This window comes from Hylobates moloch, unplaced genomic scaffold, assembly GCF_009828535.3.
Source record: "Hylobates moloch isolate HMO894 unplaced genomic scaffold, HMol_V3 SCAFFOLD_6, whole genome shotgun sequence".
NCBI lineage: Eukaryota > Metazoa > Chordata > Mammalia > Primates > Hylobatidae > Hylobates > Hylobates moloch.
The window spans coordinates 131942676-131969499 of record NW_026652281.1 but is presented as its reverse complement, the minus strand read 5'-3'; the positions used below and the strand labels follow the sequence as shown (position 1 = coordinate 131969499).

General features: G+C 42.7%; 1 protein-coding gene across 2 annotated transcripts in view; it reads left to right on the top strand.

Moving 5' to 3' along the window:
• GEMIN5 (gem nuclear organelle associated protein 5) overlaps window positions 1–24373 on the top strand; it is a 51330-nt gene extending 26957 nt beyond the window's left edge. For both annotated transcript variants that reach the window (XM_058440077.1, XM_032158471.2), the window contains exons 15-28: window positions 411–582; window positions 4480–4707; window positions 6813–6926; window positions 7665–7787; window positions 9198–9293; window positions 9695–9832; window positions 10899–11046; window positions 13381–13500; window positions 14044–14254; window positions 16340–16591; window positions 20025–20187; window positions 20825–21326; window positions 23131–23227; window positions 23823–24373. In XM_058440077.1, coding sequence (XP_058296060.1) covers window positions 411–582; window positions 4480–4707; window positions 6813–6926; window positions 7665–7787; window positions 9198–9293; window positions 9695–9832; window positions 10899–11046; window positions 13381–13500; window positions 14044–14254; window positions 16340–16591; window positions 20025–20187; window positions 20825–21326; window positions 23131–23227; window positions 23823–23990 — 2532 coding nt within the window. In that variant the 3' untranslated portion in view covers window positions 23991–24373. The remainder of the gene's footprint in view (window positions 1–410; window positions 583–4479; window positions 4708–6812; window positions 6927–7664; window positions 7788–9197; window positions 9294–9694; window positions 9833–10898; window positions 11047–13380; window positions 13501–14043; window positions 14255–16339; window positions 16592–20024; window positions 20188–20824; window positions 21327–23130; window positions 23228–23822) is intronic.
• Window positions 24374–26824: the final 2451 nt, after the last annotated feature.

The window sequence follows — 26824 nt, the reverse complement described above, 5'->3', positions numbered from 1 at the left end:
CAATTACTCAAGGAATTGGAGACAAAAGAATCACCTATGAGAAATTAGAACTCTAATTTCTGTACTAGATGTGGGCTATTTTCTTCATGATACCAGAATCTCAAGCCCAAAAGTTAACATACAGTACTGGTTCGAGACAGTGAAATCCATAGGACACCAGTAGAAACTCATTCAAAATCATCCCCGTAGGAATGTCTATGCATCTCCGAGCACAGAAGTCTCTTACAGGAAATAGTACTCTTCTGAAATTGAACTTCTAAGAGAAAACTCTAAATCACCTGAGGAAATAAGAGGCCGCAGATTGTTTTTGTTTTTTGTTTGTTTGTTTGTTTTTTTAAATTAGAAAACATACCGCCCAAACAATAGAATAACCAGAAAATGTCTATTCGGCCATGTGCTTTTGGGTTTAGGTGTGGGATGCTCTCCGGGAAGAGCCCCTGTGCAATTTCCGAGGACATCGAGGTCGACTGCTTTGTGTGGCGTGGTCTCCTTTGGATCCAGACTGCATCTATTCAGGGGCAGATGACTTTTGTGTGCACAAGTGGCTCACTTCCATGCAAGATCATTCCCGGCCTCCTCAAGGTCAGTCAGAACCTAGAGCTTATCTAGTTCTTTTTCTCCCTTTCTTAATAATTGAGTTGATCAGGATTGAGCAAGAAAGACATTCTGGTAGGACATTAGTGTCAGTAGGGCAAGGGTCTGAGCCTAAGCAAGAAGGCAGCTACAAGGGCTGGAGAACAACAACACCCACAATAGGAAAGAGCATACCTAGCACTCAGATCTTGGTTTCTTTTTTGAGACAGAGTCTCGCTCTGTTACCCAGACTGGAATGTAGTGGCGTGATCTTGGCTCACTGCAGCCTCCACCTCCTGGGTTAAAGCGATTCTCGCACCTCGGCCTCCCTAGGAACTGGGACTACAGGTGCGCACTACCACACCTGGCTAATTTTTTTGTATTTTTAGTAGAGACGGGGTCTAGCCATGTTGGCCAGGCTGGTCTCAAACTCCTGGCCTCAAGTGATCTGCCCACCAGCCTCCCAAAGTGCTAGGATTACAGGCATGAGCCACCAGGCCCAGCCCAGATCTTGGTTTCTAAATGACATTCTCCACTAAAAATGTCCATGGCTTCTTGGAGAAATGGCTGGTTCCAGTCTGGGACAGGAAGAATACAAACTGAACCTGGAACATTCTTATGCCAGAAAGGAAGGCAGTACTCAAAAGAATTTAGGAGACATATCAAAAGGACAGAAGAAACAGCTTGAAGAGGCTCCCACTGAGCAAATCTGGGACAATTGTTGAACATAAGTAAGAGGAGGCCGGGCGCAGTGGCTCATGCCTGTAATCCCAGCACTTTGGGAGGCTGAGACGGGCGGATCACAAGGTCAGGAGATCGAGATCATCCTGTCTAACAGGTGAAACCCTGTCTCTACTAAAAATACAAAAAATTACCTGGGTGTGTTGGCGGGTGCCTGTAGTCCCAGCTACTTGGGAGGCTGAGGCAGGAGAATGGCGTGAACCCGGGAGGCAGAGCTTGCAGTGAGCCGAGATTGCACCACTGCACTCCAGCCTTGGTGACACAGCAAAACTCTGTCTAAAAAAAAAAAAAAAAAAAAAAAAAAAAGAGGAAAATTCCATTTCTGGCTAAGAAAGATTAATTGGTATCAGACTTGCCATAAGCAACTAGAAAGCCAGACAAAATATATTAAGCAACTGCTGGGCACAGTGGCTCATGTCTATATTCCCAGCACTTTGGGAAGCCAAGGCTAGAGGATCACTTGAGGCCAGGAGTTTGAGACCAGCCTGGCAACAGAGCATGATCCCGTCTCTATCAAAAATTACAAAATAAAAGCAAATAGGAAAAATTGGCCAAGCATGCTGGCTCACTCCTATAATCCCAACACTTTGGGATGCCGAGGCAGGAGGATGGCTTGAGCCCAGGAGTTCAGGACTAGCCTGGGCAACATAGGGTGACATTGTCTCTGTGAAATAGATTTTTTTTTAATTTTAAATGAAAGAATATATTAAGCAACTAGAAATTTACACCCAGAGAAATGAAATGATGTGTCCACATAAAGACTTGTAAAAGAATGCTCATAGTAGCTTTATCTGTGATCACCAAAAACTGCTAACAATCCAAATGTCCATCATCAGATAAATGAATTAATTGTGGTATATCCCTATGGTAGACTTCTACTCCACAATAAAAAGAAGGTAACAACTGATAAAGAACAAAATGGATGAATCTAGAAAAACATGCCAAGCAGAAGCAGCCAGGCACAAAAGACTACATACTGTCTAATTCTGTTTATGTGAAATTCTTTTTTTTTTTTTTGAAACGGAGTCTCACTCTGTCACCCAGGCCAGAGTGCAGTGGTGCACTCTTGGCTCACTACGACCTCTACCCCCCAGGTTCGAGCAATTCTCCTGCCCCAGCCTCCTGAGTAGCTGTGACTACAGGTGCGTGCCTCACACCCAAGACAATTTTTTGTGTTTTTAGTAGAGACAGGGATTCATCATGTTGACCAGGCTGGTACTGAACTCTCGACCTCAGGTGATCTGCCCGCCTCAGCCTCCCAAAGTGCTGGGATTATAGGCATGAGCCACTGCGCCCAGTGTATGTGAAATTCTTCAACAGGCAAAACTAAACCATAGTGAGAGCAAATTAGTGATTGCCTAGGGCTCAAGCAGGGGGTATATCTTACCACAAAGAGGCTTGATGGAAATATTAGATTAGTACAAAAGTAATTGTGGTGGTGGTAGATACTTTGATAATCATCAAAGTATTAAAAAATGGGTGTATTTTATTATATTACCCCTCAGTAAAGATGATTTTAAAGTAAGCAAAGGATAAAAACCTTAAAATGTAAATGTAGAAACCTTAAAAATGTAAATGTAACAGTAATGGAAGAATTCCTGAGTCCAGACTGATATAATAAATAAATGGGGAGAAGCACAAGCTCTTCCTTGTGGTAGGATGCCAACTAGATGCCAAGCTCTTCCTTGTGGTAGAATGTAGAGTGAAATCCTGGAACTAGTTGTTCACCCTGTGGGCCAGGCACAGTAGCTCATGCCTGTAATCCCAGCACTTTGGGAGGCAAGCTGATCACTTGAGCCCAGGAGTTTGATACCAGCCTGGCCAACATGACAAAACTCTGTCTCTACAAAAAAAAAAAAAAATTACAAAAATTACTCAGGCATGGTGTCGCACACCTGTAGTCCCAGCTATTCAAGAGGCTGAGGCAGGAGGATTGCTTGAGCCTGGAAGGTCAAGTAAGGCTGCCGTGAACTGAAATTCTGCCACTGCACTCTAGCCCAGACAACAGAGCAAGAGCCTGTCTCAGAAAAAAAGAAAAAACTCACCATTTGGCAGTCATCATAGTAACAATGTTTAATCAAGAAACATCAGTGAATACTAAAACTCTTAGATGCAAATACTTAGTAGTTAAACAGGGGAAATACCCTTTTAGGGAGTAACTTGGAAGACACCCCCTTAATCAGATGATCAAAGTAAACCAAATGGGATGAATAAAAATTAGCTGCTACCTCATAGATTGCCCTGGATGAACATAGCAGCGCTAATGTGCATTCCAGCTAAAGATGCATACCCTAAATCTAGTCATGAAAAACATCTGGCAGACCTAAATTGAGGGAAATTGGACAAAATAACTGTCCTGTAATCTTCAGAAGTTTCAAATTATGAAAGTCAAAGGAAAACCACGCAACTAACTGTTCCAGGCTGAAGGGAACCAGAAAGGCATGACAACCAAATGTACCGTGTGATCCTGGATTGATTCCTTTTGCTATAAAAGACATCTGGATAGGCCGGGCATGGTGGCTCATGCCTGTAATCCCAGCACTTTGGGAGGCTGAGGCGGGTAGATCACCTGAGGTCAGGAGTTTGAGACCAGCCTGACTGACCAACATGGTGAAACCCCGTCTCTACTAAAAATACAAAAATTAGCTGGGCGTGGTGGTGCGTGCGTGTAATCCCAGCTACTCAGGAGGCTGAGGCAGGAGAATCGCTTGAACGTGGGAGGCAGAAGTTGTGGTGAGCCGAGATCTCGCCATTGCACTCCAGCAGGGGCAAGAAGAGCGAAAACGTCTCCAAAAAAAAAAAAAAAACAGACATCTGGGTAAAATTGGCAGAACTTAAATAGAGTGTATGGAGTAGATGGCAGTAATGAATCATGTTAATTTCCTGATTTCCGTGGTTGTACTATGGTGATGTTGGAGCATGTCCTGTTCATAAGACACACACTAAAATATTTGGGTGTTATTGTTTATCATGTTTATGATTTAATGAAATCTCAAAAGGGTTTGGTTAATATTGTGATAATATAATTTTAAAAGTTCATTGAAAAGGAAGGGAATGGGTAAAAATGATATTAAAGAGTAATGAGATATTGGAGTTTACCACCTAGAGTGCTTTTAACCAAGAATGTATACTTTAGTCTGTCCTTCTTTATTGTGATTCTTGTAGGCAAAAAAAGTATTGAATTAGAGAAAAAACGGCTCTCTCAACCTAAGCCAAAGCCTAAAAAGAAGAAAAAGCCCACCGTGAGAACTCCTGTAAAGCTGGAATCGATTGATGGAAATGAAGAAGAAAGCGTGAAGGAGAACTCGGGACCTTTTGAGAATGGTGTGTCAGACCAAGAAGGGGAGGAGGAAGCGCGGGAGCCGGAATTACCCTGTGGCCTTGCTCCAGCAGGTATGTGGCAGAATCCTGTGTATCACTAGGATTTCGTGGTCGTGTCTAGGAAACTAAGCTGGGTCCTTACTCAGTTTGAAACTTCGCTGTTGCCATTTTTCCAACTCTTGGAAACAGCATTCGTTTTTTTTGTTTGTTTTTTTTCAAGCTTTATTCAAGTCCTAAAATAAATATCTTTGTTTGAAGTTTTAAAGGGGTTCTAGTGGATGTTTGCGGTGGAAATAGTAAAGTTCTATAGAGAAAACTTCTTATTCAACTTGGGCAAGGTAAAACTGTGGGACAAAGCGAAGCTGGGGTAGTCGTGTACATAGGAACTTACATGGGAAAGGTTTTAACTGTATGACATCAGTAGCCACATTTGGTGAAAGAAACCACTGTCCCCTACAAATGTCTGACTTAGAAGGTACTACCACTGTGGGAACTTGCAAGCTCTCACCCCTCTTACGTGGAGTTTGTACGTTGCTTTCTGTCTTCTCACAGAAAAAAAAATGTGTGAATGGTTATTAGGTTCTTCTAGTGAGTTAAGCTATAGTGGTGGCTCTCAGATGTCTCACAAAACAGTGCTCTATCACTAACAAAAAAACTGTTAGGTAAAAATTTTAGCACTCTTTTTATTTTGTACATTTACCTTAAATATCTGGTCCCTGATAAACGATTAAATAGCAAACAGTGTCAGTAGAAGCAATAACTCATACTTAATTCTAAAACAGAATACATTGATGTGTCAGTATTGAAATGGCTAGAATATAGGATACAAGGCATTCCTGATGCTCTCCATCCCAAGGGATAGCTATTAGACACATAGTTGGGGTAAATAAAGAGCAAAAAGCCTAATGGATTTATTATTTTGGCTCATCAGAATGCTTTTCTAGTCGGGTACAGTGGCGCATACCTCTAGTCCCAGCTCCTCAGGAGGCTGAGGCAGGAGAACCGCTTGAGGCCAGCCTGGGCAACACAGCAAGACCCCCCATCTCTTTATTTTTCTTTTTTTTAAAAAGCCTTTCTTTCACAAAATGGCTATACAAAACATGGATCAACAAGTTGTTTCTAAAAAGTTCCTGTGCTCAGGATTGTGACACCATATTGCATACACCTAATATTCTCTATTATTAAAGTTACTCCTGTTAGTATAATTAAATATGCAATTAGTACTTTATGACCTAGAAATGTAAAAAGTGGTTTGTCACTTGAGCAAAGTATAGGAACTCCTTGGCTTATGGTATAAAGTCGTGGAGGGCTGGGAGCTTTTTCCTTAGTCAAAGTCCAAAGTAAGGTGGGCATGGTGGTTCATGCCTGTAATCCCAGCACTATGGGAGGCCAAGGAAGGAGACTTGCTTCAGCCCAGGAGCTTGAGACTAGCCTAAGCAACAGAGGGAACCCCCATCTCTGCAAAAAATATAAAAGTTACCAAGATAATGGCTTGTGCCTATAGTCCTAGCCACTCTGGGAGGCTGAGGAGAGGAGGATCACCTGAGTCCAGGAGGTTAAGGCCTCAGTGACTGTGATCTCACCCACTGCACTCCAGCCTGGGCAACAGAGTTTTATCTTATCTCTAACCAAAAGAAAAAAAAAAAAAAGTTCAAAGTAAGCCAGGAGCAGTGGCTCGCACCTGTAATCCCAGCACTTTGGGAGGCTGAGGCAGGTGGATCACCTGAGGTCAGGAGTTTGAGACCACCCTGGCCAACATGGCGAAACCCTGTCTCTACTAAAAATACAAAAATTAGCCGGGCATGGTGGCTTGTGCCAGCTATTGGTGAGGCTCAGGCAGGAGAACTGCTTGGACCTAGGAGGCAGAGGTTGCAGTGAGCCAAGATCGCACCACTGAATTTCCAGCCGGGGTTACAGAGTGAGACTTCATCTCAAAAAAAAAAAAAAAAAAAACCAAAGTAATAGACTTACAGATTCCTGAAAACAGCTAGTTTGGGAGGTGGGAAAGGGGAAACTACCCCTACTTCTTTTCCAATGCATTTTATCTCAAAAGCTTTGGTAATGGATGAATTGATTATATTGCCGAGCTTGGAATGGCTCTTAATTTTTAAAAAGAACTGAAATTCTATATTATTTTTATCCTCAGCTTTTTTTTTCCTTTTTCCCCCATGATGTAGTTTCTAGAGAACCAGTTATCTGCACTCCAGTTTCCTCAGGCTTTGAAAAGTCAAAAGTCACCATTAATAACAAAGTCATTTTACTGAAAAAGGAGCCACCAAAAGAGAAGCCAGGTTGGTATCTAGTAATTAAAATACAGTATTTTGTTAAAGCAGCCTAAAATATTACATATATTACATGCAACTGTCAAAAAGCAGTGTGGTTTCTTGTTTGTTTTTTTAGGTTCAAAATATTTGTAGGTTTTCTGATTATGGGTTTTTTGTTTGTTTTTTGTTTTTTTGTTTTGAGACAGATTTTCACTCCAGTCACCCAGGCTGGAGTGCAGTGGCACACTCTCGGCTCACTACCAACTCCACTTCCCGGGCTCAAGCGATCCTCCTGCCTCAGCCTCCCAAGTAGCTGAGATTACAGGCGCCCGCCACCATGCCCAGCTAATTTTTGTTATTTTTAGTAGAGATGGGGATTCACCATGTTGGCCAGGCTGGTCTCGAACTCCTGGCCTCAAGTGATCCGCCCGCCTCAGCCTCCCAAAGTGCTGGGATTACAGGCATGAGCCACTGTGCCCGGCCTTCCACTTCCATTTTGGGTCATGCTTTTGAATTTTTTTTTAGCACTTGATGAAATGTTTTGCAATTGTTGATATTACATCATAAATGTTAGCAAGAGCGTTTTAGTGTGTATTGTGAACAATGCCCCCAGCAAATTTATTTTGAAAGCCTCTTTATTAGGAGGAGGAGGAACTTTCTCTGCTTGTGGTGTCCTGCCAGTAGGTTACACTCACACAATAGGCATTCCGTTTTATGTTTCTGATCAGCTCTCCTTCAGATAGTATGTACTTTATTAAATTTCAGAAACCTTAATCAAGAAGAGAAAAGCTCGTTCCTTGCTTCCCCTGAGTACAAGCCTGGACCACAGATCCAAAGAGGAGCTTCATCAGGACTGTTTGGTACTAGCAACTGCAAAGCACTCCAAAGGTACAAAAATGTACTTCCTTGGCCCATCCATAGTCTTCCGGGACTGGCATATAAGGGATGTTTACTTATTTATTAAATGAATGCCCAAAGAAATGTCTAAAATTGTTTTCTGTATTTTTATGTTCTCCAGCCTTCCCTTCCCTCCACATCCCTACACCCCTACACCCTGCTGCCAAACTCCCCATTGTGACCCACTGTCAGCACTGCCATGGCTTTGAGATGTAGCACTCTGCTTTTATTCTAAATCTAATTCCTCCCAGCCATCTGTGTGCCAGAATTGGTATGTTGATCTAAATATATCAGCATGAATAAACTCTTTCAACTCTTTTCCCCATTGAACAGTATCCTTATGGAGAAAAAAATCTTTTTTTCTTATTGGAAATATGCCCGTAGTATGGCAGTTTCTTAAAAAAAAATTTGATGGAAGCTTTTGCTTTGGAAGTTTTGTTTTGAAGGGTTGTTTTATTTTTGTTTTTCAAAGTCTTCATTTAATGTCCACTATTTTGATATTTTAATAACTTTATTTTTTAAATTTGAAGTTTACATGTGGAAAAGGGATGCACATAATAAAATGAAATTGAAACAGTATAAAAAGAAAGTAAATCTCACCAGGCACAGTGGTGCGTGCCTGTTGTCCCAGATGCTTAAGGGCTGAAGCAGAAGGATCACTTGAGCTCGCTTCAAGGCCAGCCTGGGCAACATAGTGAGACCCTCTCTCTATTTAAAAAAAAAAAAAATTTTTTTTTAATTTTTTTTTTTTTTTTTTTTTTTCAAAGTAAATCTTCCTCCCAATCTTCTGTTTCTCCTCCCCAGGAATGGAGGACCATCCTCCCTCCCAGTTACTCTCTCCCGCTGCCCTAACAAGGGTGGTCACTATCCTGGGCTTCCATTTTTCTTTCTTTCTTTTGAATTTTTGTACTGTTTTGTCTATATTACATAATCAAACTATTATCAGTTTCTTGTGTCTTGATGGAAATGTTTTATGCTTTTATTATATACATAGCCTTTTTGGAGCTTTGTGATGACGTCCTGTAACTTACATAGTTAACCTAGTTTCATTTTATTTTCCTTACTGGAAAATTACTCAGTTGACTTTTTTTTTAAGCCAAGGATGAATATTAAATCCCCTTGTGGTAAGTCCCAGTGAATATTAAGGACTTTCTTTTACTTATTAATAATTGTTTTGCCTGTTTTTTACTGCACTTTAATATGTTCTGATTTGGGGTTCACTTTTAACATTTTAAGTGTTTTTGTGTTTTGCTCCCTTTGTAACTGCAGGAGTCTCTGTTAGAGCTCTGATTCTCTCAGTGTCGGAAGTGGGTGTTCCAAACATACTCAGAAGTTATTGGACAGAAAACTGTAATCAATGTAATGACTTCATCTGATTTTTTTGCCTTTTTAAATTAACAGAGCTGAATGAAGATGTGTCTGCTGATCTTGAGGAAAGATTTCATCTGGGGCTTTTCACAGACAGGGCTACCCTGTACGGAATGATTGATATTGAAGGTGAGGCAAATCCAGTCAACATAATCTCATCCATCTTTATGCTTTCCCAACATTTTGTGTGCACCTCTTTGATGGCTGTCATCCTGTGATGTTATAATGGTTAGTTTTACGTGTCAGCTAACTAGGTTTTGAGCTCCCTGATTTACATATTGATACAACCCTTGCATCATCATAGGATCCTAAACATACAGCATTCACTCTGAATACATGTGAAGGTGGGAGAGTGTACAGTGACCGAGTGGGCTTCAGATCTTATTGTAATCACTCTGGTAGGTGACACCTATCAGAGAATGACTGCATATTTTAGGAGCTCACTTTCTCTTCTATCTTGCCTTTCTTTTTCTACAAGTCAGTAACATGTTTCTGAAACACCTTCCAAACTTTATCTCTCTTTCAAACAGGAAAAGGTCACTTAGAAAATGGCCACCCTGAGTTATTTCACCAGCTTATGCTTTGGAAAGGAGATCTCAAAGGTGTTCTCCAGACTGCAGCAGAAAGAGGGGAGCTGACAGACAACCTTCTGGCTATGGCACCAGCAGGTATGGTTTTTGTTTGTTTGTTCTTTTCAACAAAAGCTCTATCATCTCTAGGATACGCCCACTAAAGATGGCTCTTAGCACAGTCTTAAGCTTGAAATCACTTGCAAATAGAACAAAGCTAATCCTGTTTGCAGCAATAGACAAACTAATAAATCCAACCCAACCCCTTTGAAAAAAAGCAGGTCACTGACACTTTAATGGCAAAAGCATAATTGGTGAGAACTTCTTGAAGGACAATTTGGCCATGTCTAGTAAAGTTTAAAGATATAATGGCACAAGTCTGTAGTCCCCAGCTGCTCAGGAGGCTGAGGCAGGAGGATTGCTTAAGGCTAGGCGTTCAGACCTATAGGGCACTGTTAATTGTGCCTGTGAATAGCCACTGTACTCTAGTCTGGGCAACATCATGAGACCTTGTCTCTTTAAAAAAAAAAAAAAAAAAAAATGCTGGGTGTGGTGATTCCTGATTCATGCCTGTAATACCAGCATTTCGGGAGGCCGAGGTGGGCAGGTCAGTTGAGCCCAGGAGTTTGCCACCAGCCTAGGCAACATGGCAAAACCCCATCTCTACAAAAAAATTAAAAAATTATCTGGGCATGGTGGCATGTACCTGTGGTCCCCGCTACTTGGGAGGCTGTGGTGGGAGGATCACCTGAGCCCGGGGAGGTTAAGGCTGCAGTGAGCCATTATTGTGCTACTGCGCTCCAGCCTGAGCCACAGAGCGAGACCCTGTCTTAAAAAACAATAAAAGGAAAGGGAAAAAAAAAAAAGCACGTAGGCATGTTACCTTTGGCTCATCAATTCTGATTATAGGAATTTAACTGTGCTCACACATTCCTTTCTGTATCTTTTCAGCTTTGTACTGTTTTGTTTGTGTTACATAATCAAACAATTGATGTTTCAGAATGTGTAGATGAAGCAGATGATCCGTAATGGTAGCTGAATTGGTATCTAAATGTTCTGCTGAATGCATTGACTGAAAACAAGCCTTTTTCAACCCAAATGTACTGGGTATTGTTTTTACTTTTTCTTCAACTGTTTTTTTAACCACCATCTTTTATTTTTTCAGCTGGCTACCATGTGTGGCTATGGGCTGTGGAAGCTTTTGCCAAACAGCTGTGCTTTCAGGATCAGTATGTTAAGGCTGCTTCTCACCTACTTTCCATCCACAAAGTGTATGAAGCTGTGGAGCTGCTCAAGTCAAACCATTTTTACAGGTCTGTGTGGTCCTAGAGTTGGGATAATACTTGGACATAATGTGAAAATAACCTAAACTTCTCTATTGTTAAAGTAACATAAATGGAAGAAACAGTCCTCCTGCTTCAGCCCCCTGAGTAACTGGGACCACTCAGGAGGTGCATGCCACCACATCCAACTAATTTTTTAGTTTTTTGTAGAGACAGAGTTTTGCTGTGTTGTCCAAGCTGATTTCCAACTCTTGGGCTCAAGCGATCCTCCTGCCTCAGCCTCCCAAAGTGCTGGGATTACAGGCATGAGCACCATGCTTGGCCAAGATTTTCTTTTTGTTCTACCCCGCTTTGGTTTTGTTGTCTTCCTTTAGAGAGTGTTGAACTTTGTTTTGGTAAGTAGTGAAGTTGTGTATCAGCTTGATCTTTTCATGGCTTGTTTTTAAATTTTGTTAGGGCAAGTTTATCATATTCTAGAATTAGTTTGGACCTCCTGCATTCTGATATCTTTCTTGAATGCCTTAGGCATTCAACAAATCAAAACTCAGATGTCTCCAAGTCCTGAGTAAGCTCTGGGAATTGTTCAGCTTACAGTTACCTAGTCATTCTTTGTTTAGACTTAAGGAGTTTCCTTTACATACGTGGCTTTTAATTTAGCCAAAGACTCAATGGGATCTCCAGGCAGAGTTGTGGATGTCTTTCTCTGGACAGCTTTCTCCTTCCTAGTATTCTGCCCCTCAGATTTCCATTGTTTCCTCTTCTCAACTCAGAGACTGCTGAGGTTTTGCTCGGGTTTTCCTTAGGAAAATGGCTTTGGCTGGCCGGGCGCGGTGGCTCACGCTTGTAATCCCAGCACTTTGGGAGGCCGAGACGGGCGGATCACGAGGTCAGGAGATCGAGACCGCGGTGAAACCCCGTCTCTACTAAAAAATACAAAAAATTAGCCAGGCGTGGTGGCGGGCGTCTGTAGTCCCAGCTACTCGGAGAGGCTGAGGCAGGAGAATGGCTTGAACCCGGGAGGCGGAGCTTGCAGTGAGCCGAGATTGCGCCACTGCACTCCAGCCTGGGCGACAGAGAGAGACTCCGTCTCAAAAAAAAAAAAAAAAAAAAAAGGAAAATGGCTTTGGGCAGAAAGCCAGTGCCAAGACAGGGCTCCCATCATTTGTTTCTGTTCTCTTAGGGCTGACCGTCCTGTGCTGCCTGTTACCCGGTATCTGAAAACAGTTGTTTCAGACATTTTGTCCAGTTTTTTAGTTTTATGTCAGGAAGGTAGGTCTGGTCCCAGTTATTCCATCATGGCTGGAAGTAGAAGTCCCAAAATACTTTCAAAATATTGCTCTCTCTAGATCACTTTAATCTAATAAAACACTTTTTTCCCAGCTACAACTTTATGTTGGCTACAACTCAGCAGTTGTATGTCATTTGAAAAATATTTGTTTACTGAGTTGTTCAGATCTTCCAAATGTTAACATATCTTATTATAAAATACTACATTCCTTACTATCACCATCAGTCTCATCAGAAAATTCTAACTTATGGGAAACTGTCAAGCACACAAGTGGTAGGTACAAGTTTTCTAAAATTCTAATTTTTGCTAGAAAACTTGCATTTTATCATTAGTAGCAAATACTGTTGGTTGTTTTTAATGAAGTGGTAGGCCTATTTTGTTCATTTTTGAGAAAAACATCTGCCAAATACCCAACACTGAATAACTGTTATTTATGTTATTCATTTTTTTTTTTAGAAGAAAGGAGGTTCTATGAAAAAAGCAGCCAGTTTAGCTTGTAATCTGTTCATATAGGTGTTTCCTAGGGACAACCATCCTACTTTGGAATGCAGCAGAGAACACAAAATGTTCTTCCCATTTGTCACACAGAATATTAAAGTGTTTTGGACTTGATGGATTTAGTAAAATTCGTAATTTTTACTGCTTCATTAAGGGCATTCTTCCTTTTTTTCCACTATAAGAGCCACTGCCTTCTTTCTTAGATGCCAGGTTTACCAACCATTGCTTTTGCACAATCAGTGCAAATGTCAACACTTTTTTTTTTTTTTATAAAAAAGCACGTAACTGACTCTTAACATTGTTACAAAAATAGTTTTAACCTCATGAACCCTCTGAAAGGTTCTTGAGGACCCCCCAGGAATCCAGAGACCACAATTTAAGAACTGCCGATCTAACTGAAGAAACGAATGCAGCATATGTTTCTAATTTGTCTGTATAATGCAAGTGCAGTTTTTTAAAGGAAGTTGGAACAATAAGACAATGCAAAAGGGACAATTTCTCCTGTCTTACAGCCCCTCCTAGGACCATACACAGAGGAGCCTTTTCAGATTGGCTAAAGGGTCTGTTCTTGCCTTTAGGGAAGCTATTGCGATTGCCAAGGCCCGGCTGCGCCCAGAAGACCCAGTCCTGAAGGACTTGTACCTCAGCTGGGGAACCGTCCTAGAAAGAGATGGCCACTATGCCATAGCAGCCAAATGGTAAGCCTGAGGAGTGGAGGGATGCATCCAACATAGAATAGCTTTTGCCAGGAAGGGGGAGGACAAGAATACAAGTAATAAGTTTAGAGGTGGAGGTAAAGCAGCGAGAAATTATTTAAAAGATATGTATATTCAACTTAGTTTCATAAGACTCATCAGGAACTACCTCCTGATTTATTTATATAAGTCACTATAACTATTCAAGAAAAACCTCAGTAGCAGATTCAGAAATTATGCATTTTTCTAACGGTCTCTTATAACATCAAATAAAGGAACCTCAACCCATGCTGGATTGAACCCAACAGAGGAGTCATTCCCTCTCATTTTCCTTATGTCCTTAACCTATATGCTATTGTTTCTCATACACTCTGCTGAGTTGTGCTGGCCTGAGCCTTCACAGGAACAACCGGGGCAGTGACATATCTGGGACCACAGGAAGGCACATGCAGCAAAGTGGATAGAAAGAAACGATTCCATCCTCTAGGAGTGGGAATAAAAGATCTGTTTAATGATATTTTCTTCACATTTTTATTCATATTATAGCTATTTAGGGGCCACTTGTGCTTATGATGCAGCCAAAGTTTTGGCCAAAAAGGGGGATGCAGCATCACTTAGAACGGCTGCAGAGTTGGCTGCCATCGTAGGAGAGGATGAGTTGTCTGCTTCCCTGGCTCTCAGATGTGCCCAAGAGCTGCTTCTGGCCAACAACTGGGTGGGAGCCCAGGAAGCCCTGCAGCTGCATGAAAGTCTACAGGTCAGTCCGTTATTTCATCTCCTAGTATATAAGAAGGAAGTGTCCCAAATCCTTTTCTAGTCAAATCTAAGTTAATAACCCAGTTGCACAAGCTGTGCCAATTTGGCAGGCGCAGCAAGCCCTGGCCATGCCGCCCCACTGAAGTACTATGACTTGTTGGCATATTCAGAGTAAGAGATAATATGGTCATTCACAGTAATTCCCATTGCTTATGTTTGTACAAAACACCTATGAGCCGGGCACAGTGGCTCATGCCTGTAATCCCAGCACTTTGGGAGGCCGAGGCAGGCAGATCACTTGAGGTCAGGAGTTCGAGACAAGCCTGGACAACATGGTGAATCCTCGTTTCAACTAAAAATACAAAAATTAGCCGAGCGTGGTGGCACGCTTCTGTAATCCTAGCTACTTGGGAGGCTGAGGCAGGAGAATCACTTGAACCTGGAAGGCGGAGGTTGCAGTGAGGCAAGATCCAGCCTGGGCAACATAGTGGGACTCCGTCTCAAAAAAAAAAAAAAAAAAAAAAAACACTTTAGTCAGCCCAGGCCTTGAGTTGGCAGTCTAGGATTTCTTCATTGATGTTATCAGCGCTGTCTTCCTTGAAGAGAGAATGGTTGGCCTCTAACAGAAATCACGGAACTCTACTTGTAAATGCCCCTCTTAACTGTAAGCTATGGAAAAAACTGGGCCAGATGCAGCAGATCACTTGAGGTTAGGAGTTCAAGACCAGCCTGGCCAACATAGCGAAATCTTGTCTCTGCTAAAAATAAAAAAATTAGCCAGGCATGGTGGCACACGTCTGTAATCTGGCTACTTGGGAGGCTGAGGCAGGAGAATTGCTTGAACCCAGGAGGCAGAGGTTGCAATGAACCAAGATTGTGTCACTGCACTGCAGCCTAGGTGGCAGAGTGAGACTCTTCAGAAAAAAAAGAGAAAAGTGTGGGAAAATGGAAATCTCTTATCTCTTAAATTTTTTTGTTCCCATCTTGTTAAAAATCAGTAACATACCACTGCCATTTTGACACATCAAAACAAATTAAAGCATCAGCACTCTTACCTAGTTTCTAAAACATGTAAACATTTGATTCACTTTAGATAACTTTGTCAGTTACTAACAAGAGTTTTTCAAGTTCTTTGTTCTCTAACAGAGTACGGGGCCTAAAGATGGTTTTTAGCTGAATATTTAGAGCCCAAGGAGCATGGTACATGGGGAGGTAGCTTTCTGGGAACAGCAGAATAAAAATGGAGGCGAAAATAGGACACCCCAAAAGATAATGCTACTGGGCATTATTTATAAAATGACCAAGTCTGGAGAGATTTTAATTTATCCACAATCAAAAAAAGTTTCCAGAATGACTGTTTCGCATTTTATTTTTACTCTTAAACAGCATCCTTAACAAAGCAAGAAAACCTAATAAGCATATGCTAAATATTCTGATAAGGGCTATTTTGGCTTTATGGAACAGAGACTCTTGCAAGCTTAACTGAGAAGATATTGTTGTAGGAGTACACAAGGAATCTCATGGCAACTAAAAATCTAGTGAAAATAGATTTGCTAGGTCTTCTGTCTGTGCTTCTGTTTTCTTTTCTCCCAGCCAATTTCCTCAATTAAACGTATTTGGACATGGCTCCTAATGCCTGTCCCAGCTCTTGGATCTACAAAGCTTGTCTGTTCCAGCACCTTTGGCCCATTATGCTTTTATTCCTGAGTCCAAAGTTTGGTCAGGGAGAAAGAACATGATGAGCCCAGCCCATCTTTCCTCAAACTAGGCTACAAGGTTTAAGTGGCTGGTCTGTGTGTGTGGCTTAAATCATCGTGGGTAGGGCTACAGTTGGGATTCTGTGCTATAAAAATGGTTTCTTGAGCTCTAAGGATAGATTTCCCCCAAAAGGGACCTGGGAAGTGTCTGTCAGATCGCCCCTTTTGTCCCTTTTCATGCATGACTCACATGGGGCAGGTAGCTCACTAATGTGCTTTGGTTGCTGCAGATACAAAGGGAAATACTTTGAAGGACTCAGGAGAGCTCTCGAGATCATCCGAGTGCTTTCCCTTTATAACAGTTCCTCTTCCTTGTTGTCGTGTTCCAGGGTCAGAGATTGGTGTTTTCCCTTCTGGAGCTACTGTCCAGGCATCTGGAGGAAAAGCAGCTTTCAGAGGGCAAAAGCTCCTCCTCTTACCACACTTGGACCACGGGCACCGAAGGGCCTTTCGTGGAGAGGGTGACTGCAGTGTGGAAGAGCATCTTCAGCCTTGACACCCCTGAGCAGTATCAGGAAGCCTTTCAGAAGCTGCAGAACATCAAGTACCCATCTGCTACAAATAATACGCCTGCCAAACAGGTAAGCTGTCTGTACCAGCTTTTGACATTAATCACTCAGTGGTAAGACTTCCTTAATCCATGTATATTGTAACAGGGAAACAAGCAGAATACCGGACTCTGTTTCAGAAAAGGCTAAGGCATGCCCACGCCACCTGGAAAGATCCCTTCAGACTAATCAAAGCCCTTTAACTTTAAAGTTAGTATTAGATCAGTATTCCCTCTTTTTGTTTTGTTTTATTTTGTTTTATTTGTTTGAAGCTGGAGTGCAGTGGCATGATCTTGGCTCACTGCAACCGCCACCTCCCAGGTTCAAGCGATTCTCCTGCCTCAGACTCCCAAGAGCTGTGATTACAGGCGTGTGCCACCATGCCCAGCCACTATTTCCTTTTCTACAAAAGTAAAATAAAAAATCTAAAGAATATAGGAAAGCAGAATAATGTAGTAACCCATCAACCAGAATTAACAGATGTTCACATTTTGTAATTTTTACTTTGTAGGGTTTTCTGGTTTCATTTTGTATTTTGATTTGAGAACTTTATGAAATGAAAACAGTACGGTGAAGTTGAAGTCCTTCTTCTTCCTTTCCTCAGCCCTTCACTCCTCCCCTAGCTCGCCACAGGCACCTCCTGTGTCAGTGCCACATATATTGTTTTGCAGTTTGCTTATTTCAGAGGCCATTGTTTGTAAAATCTATCCATGTTGATAAAAAGAGATCAGTTGATTTATTTTAATTGCTATGTCTGTCTTGTGAATATACCTACTTCTTTTTTTTTTTTTTTTTTTTTTCTTTGTAGAGACTGGGTCTCACTGTTACCCAGGCTGGTCTCGAACTCCTCAAGTGATCCTCCTGCCTCAGCCTCCCAAAGTACTGGGATTACAGGCATGAGCCACTGTGCCTGGCGTAGTTCTTTCCCTCATTTCAAAATGAGGGAACATTATGATATTTATGAGGATCAAGACTTCTCAAATGGTATATACTTTGAAAAACAGTTGGACAGTCTCTTTTTTTCTTTTCTTTTTTCCTTTTGTTTTTTTTTATTTGTTTGAGGCGGAATTTTGCTCTTGTTGCTCAGGCTGGAGTACAATGGCACGATACCTGCTCACTGCAACCTCCGCCTCCCAGGTTCAAGCAATTCTCCTGCCTCAGCCTCCCAAGTAGCTGGGATTACAGGCACTTGCCACCATGCCCGGCTAATTTTTTGTATTTTTAGTAGAGACGGGGGTTTCACCATGTTGGCCAGGCTGGTCTCAAACTCCTGACTTCGTGATTCACCCACCTCAGCCTCCCAAAGTGCTAGGATTATAGGCATGAGCCACTGCAGCCGGCCTATTTTTTAGATTTTTAGTAGAGACAGGGTTTCACCATGTTGGTCAGGCTGGTCTTGAACTTCTGACCTGAGGTGATCCACCTGCCTCTGCCTCCCAAAGTGCTGGGATTACAAGCGTGAGCCACCACGCCCAGCCAGGCAGTTTCTTATAAAGTTGAACATGCACATGCCCCATGTCTCAGCAGTCCTGCTACCTAGATACTCCACTAAAACAATGAAATCAGATGGCCACACAAAGACTTTTACACAAATGTTTACAGCAGCTTAGCACACAATAGCCAAAAACTAGAAACAACCCAAATGTCCATTAACTGATGAATGTATATGCAAACTGTGTTGTGTCTATGCAGTGACATACTATACTGTTTAACAATAAAAAGGGCCAGGCTTGGTGGCTCACACCTGTAATCTCAGCATTTTGGGAGGCCAACGCGGGTGGATCACTTGAGCTCAGGAGTTCAAGACCAGCCTGGGCAACATGGTGAAAACCCGTCTCTAGTAAAAATACAAAAATTAGCCGGGTGTGGTAGCACAAGCCTGTAATCCCAGGTACTAGGGTGGCTAAGGCAGGAGAATCGTTCAAATCTGGGAGACAGAGGCTGCAGTGAGCCAAGATGGCACCACTGCACTCCAGCCTGGGTAAGAGAATGAGACCCTATCTCAAAAAAAGATAAAGTAAAAAGGAACAAATTACTGCCACACAAATAATATCGGTGTTAGCCGGGCGTGGTGGCGGGTGCCTGTAGTCCCAGCTACTCGGGAGGCCGAGGCAAGAGAATGATGTGAACCCAGGAGGCCGAGCTTACAGTGAGCCAAGATCGTGCCACTGCACTCCAGCCTGGGCGACAGAGCGAGACTCCATCTCAAAATAATAATAATAATAATAATAATAATAATATCAGTGAATCTCAAAAGCATTAAAGACACAAAAGACCATATACTCTGTGGTTCCATTTATATGAATTCTAGAAAAGAAAAAATTAAAATGACAAAACAACCAGTTCAGTGGTTGCCAGTGGGGTGGGGCCAGGAGATCTCCTGCAGAGGAGCCGGAGGGCATATATTCAGTTGATGAAAATGTTCTGTCTTGATTTTGCTGGTAGTTATGGAACTATATATGTTTCTCAGAACTTATCAAACTACATACTTAAAATTGAGCACATTTTTCTTAGTTGTACTCCAAGCTTTGTTTTATTTTGTTTTTGGTAGGTTTTTTTTTTTGTTTTTTTTTTTTTTTGTTTATTTGTTTTGTTTTGAGACAGAGTCTCACTCTGTCACCCAGGCTCAGGTGTAGTGGCTCACTGCAACCTCCGCCTCTCGGGTTCAAGGGATTCTTCCGCCTCAGCCTCCCGAGTAGCTGGGATTACAGGCATGCGCCACCACGCCCGGCTAATTTTTGTTTTTTTTTTTTTTTTAGAGACAGGCTTTCACCTCAGGTGATCTGCCCGCCTCAGCCTCCCAAAGTGCTGGGATTATAGGTGTGAGCAACTGCACCCAGCCTTTATTTTGTTTTTAATTACAGCTTTTAGTTCCAGAAACTCACTTTTTGTTTTTTTGTTTGTGTGTTTGTTTGTTTTGAGAGGGAGTCTCACTCTCATGCTCAGGCTGGAGTGCAGTGGTGCAATCTCGGCTCACCACAACCTCCACCTTCCGGGTTCAAGCAATTCTCCTGCCTCAGCCTCCTGTGTAGCTGGGACTACAGGCAAGCGCCATCATGCCCAGCTAATTTTTGTGTTTTTAGTAGAGGCGAGGTTTCACCATGTTGGCCAGGCTGGTCTTGAACTCCTGAGCTTGTGATCTGCCCGCCTTGGCCTCCCAAAGTGCTGGGATTACAGGTGTGAGCCACCGCGCCTGGCCCACTTTTTGTTTTAATTAAATGCAAATGTAAAGGTGTTTTCTCAGTGTGAACAGACTTTAACACTGGGATGTGCGTGTGCTGCTGTGCAGCTAGACATGAGAGTTTCTGATGTGGGAAGCAAAAATGGGTGGCGGAGAGAAGAGGAACTTTCAAAGTGTGAATTGTGTGCACTTGTTTCCAAATGCGGTTCACAGGAACAGTTTGGTGGCATCCTCTGCGCCTACCGTGGGAGGATGTTTAACTCAGACTCTGGCTTCTCTCTCCAGCTCCTGCTTCACATTTGCCATGACTTGACCCTGGCAGTGCTGAGCCAACAGATGGCCTCCTGGGACGAGGCTGTGCAGGCGCTCCTTCGGGCAGTGGTCCGGAGCTATGACTCAGGGAGCTTCACCATCATGCAGGAAGTGTACTCAGCCTTTCTCCCTGACGGTAAATGACTCCCCCCTGCCTGAGACACACCCTTTAATGGACAACATCACCACCACTAGTGGTGTGGCACTGGGAGTACCTAGACTCTTAAAAGATGGAGATTGGCCAACTGTGTCATTTTAGTAGAAAGTTTGGATTCTCTTACCCAAGCCTTTAAGAACAACTATACTGTTTCCTTTACCTGGCCCTACTCTCTTACAGCCTCCTGTCCACTTTCCACGCAGTTTAAGGGAGAGAGAAATAGGAATGTAGTTACATATTAGTAAGAACAGAAAAGAACAGCAAAAAGATACATTCCTTGGGCTGCATAGTCAGTCACTGAACTAAATCATCGTGATTTTTCAGAGAGACAGTGTGATCTGTTGTTGTGGCCCCAGAGCCTTCAGTAGTACAAATAGAATACTCTATCATGCTTTGACTCCTAGGATGTAGTAATGAGAACATTGTCCCAAGTCAGGAAATGTTCAGCCTCCAGTTGGCTCTTGGTGGAAAGGCATGTGGCCCCGTGGATCGCACTGTTGTCCTTTTTCCTGGGGTCTGCTTCTTGGGTGATAAGAAATAGAACATAAGGGCAGGAAGCCAGATTTCTGGCAACTAGAGAAATGCATGACCCAGTATCTTTTTCCTCTTTTCTTAGGCTGTGACCACCTAAGAGACAAGTTGGGGGACCATCAATCCCCTGCCACACCAGCTTTCAAAAGTTTGGAGGCCTTTTTTCTTTATGGGCGTCTGTATGAATTCTGGTGGTCTCTCTCCAGGCCTTGCCCAAATTCCAGTATCTGGGTAAGAGCTGGTCACAGAACACTCTCTGTAGAGCCAAGCCAGCAGTTAGGCACTGCCAGCACTGAAGAAACGGACCCTGAAACTTCTCAGCCAGAGCCAAACAGGCCTTCAGAACTAGACTTGAGACTCACAGAAGAAGGTGAGCGAATGCTGAGTACTTTTAAGGAGCTCTTTTCAGAAAAGCATGCCAGTCTCCAAAACTCACAGAGAACTGTTGCTGAAGTCCAAGAGACCTTGGCAGAAATGATCCGCCAACACCAGAAGAGTCAACTCTGTAAATCCACAGCAAATGGTCCTGATAAGAATGAACCGGAAGTAGAAGCAGAGCAGCCCCTCTGCAGTTCTCAGAGCCAATGGTAAGTACTGAGGCAAGTACAAGATGGAATGAAAAATAACCCTGCTGGCTAGGAACAGTGGCTCATGCCTATAATCCCAGCACTTTGGGAGGCTGAAGCAGGCGGATCACTTGGCCCAGGAGTTCACCACCAGCCTGGGCAACAAAGCGAGACCGTGTCTCTCCAAAAAAAAAAAAAAAAGGCCGGGCACAGTGGATCACGCTTGTAATCCCAGCACTTTGGGAGGCTGAGGTGGGCGGATCACTTGAGGTCAGGAGTTTGAGACTAGCCTGGGCAACATGGTAAAACCCCATCTCTACTAAAAATATAAAAATTAGCTGGGTATGGTGGCACATGCCTGTAATCCCAGCTACCTGGGGGGCTGAGGCCAGAGAATCGCTTGAACCTGGGCAGCAGAGGTTGCAGTGAGTCAAAATCGCACCAATGTACTCCAGCCTGGGCATCAGAGGGAGACCTCATCTCAAAAAATACAAATAAAATAACCAGGTGTGGTGGCATGTACCCTGTAGCTACTTAAGAGGCTGAGGCAGAAGGATCACTTGAGGCCAGGAGCTCAAGTTCAGCCTGGGCAACATATTGAGACCCTGTCTCTAGAAAAATTAATTTTTTTAAATTAGCCAGTTGTGGTGGCATGCACTTGTAGTCCCAGCTACTCATGAGGCTGAGGTGGGAGGATCACTTAAGCCCAGGAGTTCGAGGCTGTAGTGAGATACGATCGTGCCACTCATACCAGCCTGGTTGACAGACCCTGTCTCTACAAAAAAAAAAATTAAATTTTAAGAAGCCAGGTGACAAAGGAATTTTATTTATAAAATGAGATAAAAGTTACCCAGGCAGGAGCATATGCTCTCAGGGCTTCCTGAGGGCTGTGTCATAGGCAAAAGTTTAAATTTTAAAAAAATTTTAAAAATATAAAAAAGGTAAAAGCTACCCAGGCATAACAAAAGATAATCCAATTCAAGGATGGGCAAAGGACTTGAATAGACATTTCTCTAAAAAGCCAGTAAGCACAGGAAATGATGCTCAACATCTCATCATTGGGGTACAGTGAAGCAGCACTTCATAGCCATTAGGCTACTATCAGAGAAACAGAACAAGTGTTGGGGAGGATGCAGAGGCATTGGAACCCTTGTGCCTGTTGGTGGGAATGTAAAATGATGCAGCCACTGTGGAAAACAGTATAGCAGCAGTTCCTCCAGAAATGTAAAATAGAATGACCATAGGATCCAGCACTTCCACATCTGGGTATACACCCAAAAGAATTGAAAGCAGGGTCTGAAATATGTGCACACCTGTGTTCATAGCAGCATTATTCATAATACCCAAAACACAGGAGCAACCTGAGTATCCACTGACAGATGAATGGATAAGCAAAATGTGCTATATCCATACAGTGGAATGTCGTTCAGCCTTACGAAGGAAGGACATTATGCTGAGTGAAATAGGCCAGTCACAAAAAGACATAACACTATATGACTCCACTTATATGAGCCACTCAAAATGGTTAAAATCATAGAGACAGAAGGTAGAATAATGTTGACAGGGGCTAAGGGAAGCAGAATGAGAGGTTAATGTTTAATGGGTATAAAATTTCAGTTTTACAAAACGACAAGAGTTTTGGAAATGGGTGGTGGGGATGTTTTCCACAACATTATGAATTTATTTAAAATCACTGAGCTATATTTTTAAATGGCTAAGATGGTAAGCTTTATGTTATATACATTTTACCACAGTAAAAACAATGGGAGAAAAATGTTACCCAGGGCAAGACATACAACTTACACTTTTTTATTTTTTTCACTAGTAAAGAAGAAAAAAATGAGCCACTTTCTCTGCCTGAATTAACCAAAAGGCTTACAGAGGCAAATCAGAGAATGGCGAAATTTCCTGAGAGCATTAAGGTAAGAGTTAAAGCAGTTCATTTGGTAAAGCATCACTTTTTGTGTTATCACTCGACTATACCACATTCTTATAAAGGTCAGCTACCTCTCTGTTCAGTTTCTAAAATCTCTACCCATTCATATGTGCTTAAGAATTTAGAATCCAATTACTTTGGTTAGCTATAATGTTTTGTGAGAGTAGAATTATTGATCACAGAAATAATTTTATACCTCAGTCTTCAGAGAAACCAAATTAATAGATAAGAAGTAAAATTTAAATTGGTGCCATGTATTAGATAGCTTACAGATGGACAGGTCTTTTTGGCTGTGGGCCCAAATATTAATAGGACCATTTTTAAGGGTCGATTTGCATAGGGCTATAGAAAGAGATTGTGCCATTGAGAAGAACATCCCAGTAGCCATCCCAGTTTTGAGTGTCATTTCTCCTTGGAGTAATTGTTGAAGAGAAAGACAGGACATTGCCTTAGGAGAGAGCTGGCTCAGCTGTGTCCAAGAAGTGTCTATAGATGAACCTGAGTGACTGGTGCCTTCGTGCAGGTGTTTGTGGCTCTTTTGCAAATGCTTCCTTATTCATCCTCATGTCATCATCTTTCAGGTCTGGCCCTTCCCAGATGTGCTGGAGTGCTGCCTTGTCCTGCTTCTCATCAGGTCCCACTTTCCTGGCTGCCTGGCCCAGGAAATGCAGCAGCAGGCCCAAGAGCTCCTTCAGAAATATGGCAACACAAAAACCTATAGAAGACACTGCCAGACCTTCTGCACGTGAATTTTCACACACCTTGAAGAAACTGCCAAATTGAAAATGTTTGACACCTTTCACCTCTGCAGTTACGCCTCACCAGACATTCATTCTGGTCCCTAGATGTTTTTGCAGTTATCCAAAAGAATACAAACGAGGATTAAGTTTGAATCAACCCTGCCTACCGATAGACATGGTGGATCTGACTTTAGACTCAGTTGTGGTCTCCTACTAGAGGGAAGATCATGAAAAGCCCACAGTAGTTATTCAGAACTAACACCTGCAGAGTGTTGGTCATCTCTACAGCCTTAGGCAGGTTTCACCCAAAGAGGAGAAACTTCTGTCGTCACCCAAAGTGTTACATGCTTAAAACACAAGCTACCTTTATAAATACTTCATCTGATCAGAAATGTGTCATGCTTGTTTGAGATGGAGTTGCTGCATTTTAGGACTATTGATACCTTTTTAAAATTGTTTTTATAATATTTAATTTGAAAGAGGAGGCCCTTCTCTCTCTACTCTTTCATAGATTGAAGTTTGAATATGAAATAGGCCTTAACCATCATGTTGACTCTCCTGTCAGAATTTTAGGTTGGAAATTTGGTTTTATTCTTTTATGTAATTGCTTATTTGAACAGCTCACTTACTAAAGCTTTAGAAGAAGTGATTCAAATGTGTGTTTTCCCTTCAGTTTTATAACAAATGGATTGATGGCAGTTAAATAGCTCAGGAATAAATTACTGCTTCAATGGTTCTTAAACTTTCTTGGATCATAGGATCCTTTTGAGAATCAGATTAAAGCCAAAGATACTCTTTGGAGAAAAATGCATATTCCTAATGTTGCATAGATGACCTTTGGATTATTGGATTCCGACTATTGGGACCCTAAAAACTATTCAATTATAAATCTTGTTTTTCTCCTCCTTGGTTATTTAAACAGTTGAACAGTGTCAGGAACAGATGTTTCTGTAATGTCACAGTTGCCAGCATGGGAAAATCAGAGTCTGGCATGGGTGTGAGAAGGAACACTCCTTTCAGATAATTGAACTGTTTTCTCTAGGATTCATTGTGAAGGCTTTTCTGCTCACGTTTGTAGTTTATTTTTCAATTAATTCCTAGGATTGGGGTTGTTGGGACAGTAAGAATGAAACTCATTTACAGGAAGTCCCAGGAAGGAAAAAGTTTGAGGCAGTTTTCAAAGACGTGTATGTGCCTAGCATTAGAGTTTAATAAACTCTACAAAGGGAGATACTGTAGAATTTAGATCCTCACAGTTCTTCACACAGTTAAGTGAACTTTAGGAAGACGATGCTTTGTTACCAGGGATGGAGAATCTTTCTTGATTGCAAAGACATAAATAGGCATGGCTAGGTAGAAAACTGGACACCAGTTCTACCAACTGCTAAAATGAACTTTACTTACAAAGGTGGAAAAAATATATACTCCCTTCCACTTGAGTAAAGAGTGATATTGTTAAACTAGAATTCTAAATTCCTTTGTGATCTGTCGGAAGCATCACCTGTGGGTGGAGGAGTCCTGCTCACTCTTCAGTTACTGCTTTGGTAAGAACAAGATTTACTATTTGAGTCCGGGCGTGGTAGCCCTGTTGGGATGCCTGTAATCCCAACACTTTGGGAGACCAAGGCAAGTGAATCACTTGAGGACAGGAGTTTGAGACCAGCTAGGCAGTATATATGGAGGCAGTATATATTTGAGACCAACATTTGGCAGTATATATGGAGGGGCTGAATTGCACTCAGTTGCCTGGTGCTATGGTGCACGCCTGTACTCTGGATACTGTGGAGGTTGAGGCGGGAGGATTGCTTGAGGCCAGGAGTTCAGGGCCAGCCTGGGCAACATAGCGAGCTCCCATCTCTATAAGTAATAAAATTTTTAAAATGAATTATGGCCGGGCACAGTGGCTCACACCTGTAATCCTAGCACTTTGGGAGGCTGAGGCAGGCAGATCACCTGAGGTCAGGAGGTCGAAACCAGCCTGGCCAACATGGAGAAACCCTGTCTCTACTAAAAATACAAAAATTGGCTGGGCATGGTGGCACATGTCTGTAATCCCAGCGTTGGAAATAAGAGCTCAGAGACAAAGAAAATGAGCACTCAAACAAAAGACTTCTCAGCAAGGTAAATTTACGTCTGCAGAAGGGTGCTGCTGCCTGTTAGGTAACAAGAGCACCCTAATGGTGCTGGTTCCGGGTTCTTCTTCCTCCCCAACACAGACCCGCCAAAAGGAGCCAATTAGAGGTCACGCTTTCCCGCCTCAGCCTAGACCCAGTTCCTCAGCCAACCAGCGACCCCCACCTAACGTCCCTAGGCATAAAAGACGGAGGCTGCAGGGTCCTCGCTCTCTTTCTTCTTCCACTTCGGCTCTCCCTTGGACTCCTCCAATAAAGATCTCTTGACTGCAACCGGTGTGGCGTGGTCTGAGTCTGAGCCTACAGAGTCACCCTTTCATTGGTACCGTGACTCGGATTGGGACTCCCCACCTTTGGTGGGACCCCAATCCCTCTCAGGCTCAGACCAGGCCCCGGTCAGTCTTTGCCCATTTTCCTGTTCGCCACGCTCTTCGCCCACCACCGGCCTCATCTCGGTAAGTTTTCCCCTCCTGGGCCTACCTCTCGGGCAAATCGCCAGACCGTAGCCACTCCCGTGACAAATACATTTCGCCCGACGCCCCTACGGCAGTGGTAGGCCCCTATCATTCGCTTCCCCTCCTCGACCCGCAGGGAACGGAGTTTTCTCCCTCTCCTCCTCGCCCCTCCGGCCCGAGCCATACTGTTGGCTACATACAAAATCCTGGTACCAGGTGGCTCACGGTCCCTCGGCCATCCTGTTGGCCCTTCAGT